We start from the raw sequence: 7,127 nt of genomic DNA, 5'->3' as shown, positions 1-7,127 counted from the left end.
GATATTCACATAGCTCTGTCTGACTATGGGTAATTGACCTTGCACCAATGCTATGCTGTTTTCTGACATTAGATATCACTTGGCAAGTTTCTAACAATAGAAGAGATTTTTTTCTGTCACACTGCTGTTCAGTCTTCTATATTTAGAAATAATGATGTTACTATTGTCTATAGTTTTATTATTAACAACAATCCATTTTTATAGATCAGTTATTCAACTATCTATCAAAGATCTGATCTAACCAAATCTCAAGTAAAAAAAAAGTGATCAACTAGTGCTTTCTCATGAACATGATTTTCATTTAACAGAAAAGATTAATGGTCCTGAGTAAGAATATTACATAATTTTGATTGCTTCATTAACTCATTGGTTTCCTCACATTGCAGTGTTTCTTCTGCAGTATTTCATAGCTATATTATAATACATTTTCCCATTTTATTTTAAAGGTTTATTTTTTAGAATTCCCTACTCAATATAATGCAGTGCTCAATCAGAAAAATTTAAGAAAATGAATAGTTTAAAATGTATCAAAGAGAAACAAACTGTCAATAAATTTTAGAAATTCTGGGGCGTTAAGGAGAAGCTTTGTATTTAAAAATAATCCAGAGCTGGAGATGTAGATCCAGGATAGAGCACCTAGCATGCTTGAGGTTCTATATTTAATCTCCAGGAGATAGATAGATAGATAGATAGATAGATAGATAGATAGATAGATAGATAGATAGATAGATAGATATAGATATGAATGTGCTCTCAAAATATTTTACATTAGTGCCAAAATAGTAGTAGTATCACTGTCTAGGACTAGTGTGATATAGCCTATAGATAAAATATAGGAATAAAATCTTAAATTGTTTTCAATAACTTCTCCAACAAATAAATAGCATGGAAAATGAGAAAGGGGAATTTAAACAATAAAAGAACTTAAGAGACTTGCCAGCCAAGTACAATATGTATGTCTTTCTTGGATCTTGACTGAAACCAACAATGATTTTGAATATACTAGGTAAATTTGAATATATATGAATATTAAATATTTGAATATACATGAATATTAAATAATATTAACAATTTCTTAGGTATGATAATGGCATTATAGTTTAGGTTGTTTTTTGGGGAGTGATACTAAGAATTGAACCCAGGATGCTTAACCACTGAGCCGCATCCCCAGCCCTTTTTTTCCCCTGTTCTTTTTTTAAGTATTTTTTTTAGAGACAGGGTCTCACTGACTTACTTGTGACCTCACTAAGTTGCTGAGGTTGACTTTGAACTTGTGATCTTCCTGCCTTAGCCTCCTGAGTGGCTGGGATTACAGGCATGTGCCACCATGCCCAGCTATAGTTTAGGTTTAAGCCTTTAACAGTGAGAAATGCATAACAAAGTGTGGATGAAAATTCACTTTTCCTGAATGCAAAAATGTTGGATTGATGGAGTAAAGAATTATGGAAACATATTGATAAGTGTTGAAACTAGCGATGAGTACATGGAGGGTTATCGTGGTATTCTTTTATGGGGTTTGAGTGTTTTTTTTTTTTTTTTAATGACAGAGTTATTAGAAGTTCATTTTGTGAGAAAAGACATAGAGGTAATCAAAAAAGACATTCTTCCAAGATGCACAATTACTACTACTGTCACAGATTGTACCTGTATTTATGCCTCTATTTAGATAAAATTTCCAGTGTTTCCTTGTTTCATCATTTGACATAACTTCTTTCTGAGATAGTTCTGCTTATGCATTCATCTACCATGTGAATTTTGAGGTGTTTTCTATTCACAGCAATAAATTCATGAAGATTCAGCTAGATAGTGGCATCAAATCACTATATTTTGTTTATTTGTGAAGTTAATTTTTCTCTACATAAGTTTCCTCATCTATAAGGTGGAAAATTCATAATAACCCTGTGTGGTAATTGCTATTATTATGTTCACCTAAGGCAAAGAAAGATAAAGTAATTTGCCCAAGCTTCCTAAGGAAGGGTCATAAGTAGTAGTTGTTTCCATCGTTCACAGTAATAAAAAGTGTATAATTCTGAAACTTTTCTGTTATTCCAATATATGTATATTTTTTTCTGATTAGACTGTTTCAATATGTACCCTTTTGCCCCAAACTCAATTAGAATTATAGAAAAGCTCTGCTACTGTCATTTCTCTTCTGTGCACTTCAGGTAATTGTCTGCCCAATAAGGTACAGTGATAATTGAGGTGGTGTTGTAACTGGTACATAGAGGCAATGTTAGGAATATTGCATCCATTTTCATTCCACAAATTGTAAGAACCTATAAGGACGCTTGGTGGTGCTGCAGGATAAGAAGGTACAAACCGGAACCATAGCTGAGGCTCCAATGAGGCAAAATCACCAGCAGAGACTGGAAATCCAACTGAAGCTTGAATGCCACAGAAAGGAGGACTGGGTCCTCTGAAAATGACTCTAAAAAGGACTGAAATACTTCTCAAATGTCTTGTGGAATAACCACAGCATCAGATACAGGGGACTTTACAGTTCTTCAGAACACTGTTGCAGTGGGTTGTACCAAACAACAATGGAGACCAGCAGGAAACGCATTTGCCGACAAACGCAAGTCATTTTCTTTTTCCTATTGGGCTTATTTATGGAGATAGCTGGAGAGCCTAGGCGCTATTCTGTAGTGGAGGAAACTGAGGGCAACTACTTTTTAACGAATCTAGCAAAGGATTTGGGTCTGGGACAAAGGGAACTCTCCAGGCGGGGGGTTAGGGTCGTTTCCAAAGGGAATAAGCTACATTTGCAGCTCAATCAGGAGACCGGGGATTTGTTACTAAATGAAAAACTGGACCGGGAGGAATTGTGCGGGCACACAGAGCCCTGTGTGCTGCGTTTCCAGGTGATGCTAGAGAATCCTTTAGAATTTTTTCAAGCTGAGTTACAAATAATAGACATAAATGACCACTCCCCAGTGTTTCTGGACAAAGAAATGTTGCTAAAAGTATCAGAGAGCAGTCCTTCTGGGACTACATTTCCTCTGAAGAATGCTCAGGACATGGATGTAGGCCAAAATAATATTGAGAACTATGTAATCAGTCCCAACCCGTATTTTCGGGTCCTTACCCAAAAACGCAGTGATGGCAGGAAATATCCCCAGCTGGTGCTGGAGAAAGCGCTGGATCGAGAGGAGGAACCTGAGATCAAGTTAACCCTTACAGCACAGGATGGCGGTTCTCCACCCCTGTCTGGCACAGCTCAGATCCACGTAGAAGTCATAGACATCAATGATAATGCCCCTGAATTTCAGCAGCTCATCTATAGGGTGCAGATTCCTGAGGACAGTCCGATAGGTTTCCTGATTGTCACAGTCTCTGCTACAGATGTAGACCTTGGAGCCAACGGAGAGATCTCCTATTCATTTTTCCAGGCTTCAGATGAGATTAGCAAAAATTTTGCAATTAATCCCTTGACAGGAGAAATTCGACTGAAAGAACAACTTGATTTTGAAAGAGTTCAGTCCTATGAAATCAATGTAGAGGCAAAAGATGCCGGAAGTTTTACTGGAAAATGCACAGTTCTGACCCAAGTCACGGATGTGAATGACCATGCCCCAGAAATTACCATGTCTGCACTTACCAGTCCCATCCCTGAGAACTCTCCTGAGACGGTGGTTGCAGTTTTCAGTGTGCTGGATCTTGATTCAGGAGAAAATGGGAAAATAATTTGCTCCATTGGGGAGGATCTACCCTTTTTCCTGAAATCTTCAGTGGAAAACTTTTACACCCTATTAACAGAGAGACCGCTGGACAGAGAAAAAACAGCTGAGTACAACATCACCATCACTGTCACTGATTTAGGAACACCAATGTTGAAAACACAACTTAACATAACAGTGCAGGTATCAGATGTCAATGATAACTCGCCAATCTTCTCGCAGACATCCTACACGCTGTCGGTGCGTGAGAACAACCAGCCCGCCCTGCACATAGGCGGCGTCAGCGCCACAGACAGAGACTCAGGCAGCAACGCCCAGCTGACCTACTCGCTGCTGCCGCCCCACGACCCGCACCTGCCCCTCGCCTCGCTGGTCTCCATCAACGCCGACAACGGCCAGCTGTTCGCGCTGAGGGCGCTGGACTTCGAGGCCCTGCAGGCGTTCGAGTTCCGCGTGGGCGCCACAGACCGAGGCTCGCCCCCGCTGAGCAGCGAGGCGCTGGTGCGCGTCGTGGTGCTGGACGACAACGACAACTCGCCCTTCGTGCTCTACCCGCTGCAGAACGCCTCTGCGCCCTGCACCGAGCTGGTGCCCAGGGCGGCAGAGCCGGGCTACCTGGTCACCAAGGTGGTGGCGGTGGACGGAGACTCGGGCCAGAACGCCTGGCTGTCGTTCCAGCTGCTCAAGGCCACGGAGCCCGGGCTGTTTGGCGTGTGGGCGCACAATGGCGAGGTGCGCACCGCCAGGCTGCTGAGCGAGCGCGACGCGGCCAGGCACAGGCTGGTGGTGCTGGTCAAGGACAATGGCGAGCCGCCGCTGTCTGCCAGCGTCACGCTGCACGTGCTGCTGGTGGATGGCTTCTCGCAGCCCTACCTGCCGCTGCCGGAAGTGGCGCCCGAGCGCGCGCAGGCCGACTCGCTGACAGTCTACTTGGTCATCGCCCTGGCCTCGGTGTCGTCGCTCTTCCTCTTTTCCGTGCTGGTGTTTGTGGCGGTGAGGCTGTGCAGGAGGAGCAGGGCGGCGCCGCTGGGTGTGTGCTCTGTGCCTGAGGGCCATTTTCCTGGCCACCTGGTGGATGTCAGTGGCACTGGGACCCTGTCCCAGAGTTACCAGTATGAGGTGTGTTTGGCTGGAAACTCTGGGTCTGGTGAGTTCAAGTTTCTGAAACCGATATTCCCCAACCTCTTAGTTCAGGACACTGGGACAGAAATTAAGGAAAAATCCAACTGCAGAAATAGCTTTATATTCAGCTAACTTTTGTATTTTGTTCTCACTAATTTTGGCAAACTTCGTATTGCAATTTATTTCTCTTTAGTATTTCTAGTGCTATTAAAATATTCTTCACCAGTAATCCAGAGCTATGCATATTTCTGATAGGTCTAAATTTGTTCTTTTCATTGGCATTATTCTTAGCATTTTTAGTCAGATATAGTATATATTTTGTCCATAGGTGATCTTAACAGTTTTCTCATATCTGTAAATTAAGTAAGTAGATGAAGACTTTTTATTTGAATGAACTTAATGAATTTCATGAATCATTTAAAGGCTTGTATGAAATATTGAATTTTCACATAATTTTGTCACTCATCTTTAACATCTTTTAAGACTAGAGTGTTGGCCTTGATCTAAATTTATGGTTGGCTATAAGCACTACCATGTTAATCACACTGAGGAGCCATGAGCATAAAACCTAGTGTACTTATTTTTCTCAAATTCCATGTCAACTTTTCACTTAATTAAAATATTTATACATAAAAGTGTGGCCCTTTCCTGTTGTAAGTACCACATATACAAGACAATGATATTTTGTTGGTTTTTACTTACCTAAAACATTTTAATTTCTCCATAAATACTAAGATTTAACATTTTTAAATAAATCTCATTCAAGATAAACTAAAGGGAATTTAACCTGTAATATGCCATTCCCCTTTACTAAATACAACTGTTAAATCACTTTTTCATAAAAACATATTCAAAGAATAATCTCAGAGCCTGAATTATGCCCTTCAAAGAATGCAGGACTCTTGAGAGCATTATATATTTCCTTGTCCTTTTGCTTCATAAATAGGTAACCAAGTGTAATTTACTGTGTATATTTCTTTTGGTCTTTCTGCAGTTTCAAAATTTAGGAAACTTCATCTGTATTTTGGCTATACTGTTTATTTCTTTTTGGCTGATCAAAGATTTTGCTCTTTGTAGATGTGAACAGTCTTTATCAACAATATAATGACTTTTTAATGTTTCATTATCTTGTTTTATTCTTTAATGTTTTTTAAATTTAATTTTTCAATGAGACCAAAGTTACAATTGTATGAACCGTGCTGCTGGTGGATGGCTTCTCGCAGCCCTACCTGCCGCTGCCGGAAGTGGCGCCCGAGCGCGCGCAGGCCGACTCGCTGACAGTCTACTTGGTCATCGCCCTGGCCTCGGTGTTGTCGCTCTTCCTCTTTTCCGTGCTGGTGTTCGTGGCGGTGAGGCTGTGCAGGAGACACCGGGAGGCATCACTGGGTGTGTGCTCTGTGCCTGAGGGCCACTTTCCTGGACACCTGGTAGATGTCAGTGGCACTGGCACCCTGTCCCAGAGCTACCAGTATGAGGTGTGCTTGACAGGAGGCTCAGGGACCAGTGAATTCAAGTTTCTGAAGCCAGTTTTACCTAATTTCCAAGTCCGTTCCCTTGGGTCAGAAATGGAAGAAAACTGCAACTATAGAAATGACTTAGGCTTCAATATTCAGTTAAAATAATCATTTTTAATATATGGCATTTTAATTTCGTGGCAAATTCAAAGTGATGCTTTTTATGTCAGAGTGTTATGAATTTTTAAATCACACTAAACTAGCCTGAAGTATTTAGGTTTTCACTGGTTTAAAATATTGGTTTCTTATCTTTTCTCTATGTTTATAAAATGAGTGATACTAAATCTTGCCTTTCAAACACTGCTGATGTCAATGGTCATAGAAATATTTGTTCTGCAATAGTTTAGGAATGGGGAGGAAGACTGGAAAATTAATTCTACATACTCAATTGCAATTCCTTGTATATTTTCTTAGTTGTTAAAGCATGGCTCTATCTACAGAGAAGTAATGTACTAATACTCTGTCTAATCAGGAAGGAAGGTAACTGTACAGTGAGAATATTTGGGTCATGCTTTATTTTCTCCAGATAGTACTAATCTTTGATATTTTTTCTTAAAATGCTATATAATTGTACTTCTTTTATCACATAAAAGTTTTTAACATAATTATTTTAAACTGCTTTTCACTTACTTTCATTGATGTTAAAGGAAGGGAAATGTTGTGCCATATTTATCTTGTGAGATGAAGTAGCATGGTAGTGAAATTGGCTTTTCTGCTTTGAAAAACATTAACCATCTGAAACAGAAAGTACAGTGACCAATGTTCATTCATCTTTTCTTCTTTAGTATCAGACCCCAAGTTTAGGGAATTAGGG

General features: G+C 40.2%; 1 protein-coding gene across 4 annotated transcripts; it reads left to right on the top strand.

Moving 5' to 3' along the window:
* Positions 1-84: 84 nt before the first annotated feature.
* Positions 85-7,044, top strand: LOC306663825 (protocadherin beta-8-like). Of its 4 annotated transcripts, none has more exons than XM_079144398.1 (2): positions 85-4,711; positions 6,163-7,044. In XM_079144398.1, exons 1-2 carry the CDS (start codon positions 2,541-2,543, stop codon positions 6,419-6,421), a joined length of 2,430 nt encoding a protein of 809 aa, XP_079000524.1. In that variant the 5' UTR covers positions 85-2,540; the 3' UTR covers positions 6,422-7,044. The 4 variants fall into 4 exon arrangements, with proteins under 4 accessions (XP_079000524.1, XP_079000523.1, XP_079000525.1 ...); XM_079144397.1 differs by having other exon boundaries at positions 85-4,718; positions 6,206-7,044; XM_079144399.1 differs by having other exon boundaries at positions 85-4,758; positions 6,231-7,044.
* The last annotated feature ends 83 nt before the right edge of the window (positions 7,045-7,127 follow it).

This window comes from Sciurus vulgaris (genome assembly GCF_902686455.1).
Source record: "Sciurus vulgaris genome assembly, chromosome: 6".
Lineage (NCBI taxonomy): Eukaryota > Metazoa > Chordata > Mammalia > Rodentia > Sciuridae > Sciurus > Sciurus vulgaris.
The sequence above is the reverse complement of the archived record's forward strand: the minus strand, read 5'-3'. Positions and strand labels throughout refer to the sequence as shown.

Bases quoted from the DNA above. Each gene is read 5' to 3' on its own strand.
- LOC306663825 (XM_079144398.1), top strand. From the start codon at position 2,541: ATGGAGACCAGCAGGAAACGCATTTGCCGACAAACGCAAGTCATTTTC. The intron at 4,712-6,162 runs GTGCTCTGTGCC...GAGGCTGTGCAG, and splicing joins AGGGCGGCGCCGCTGGGTGT to GAGACACCGGGAGGCATCAC.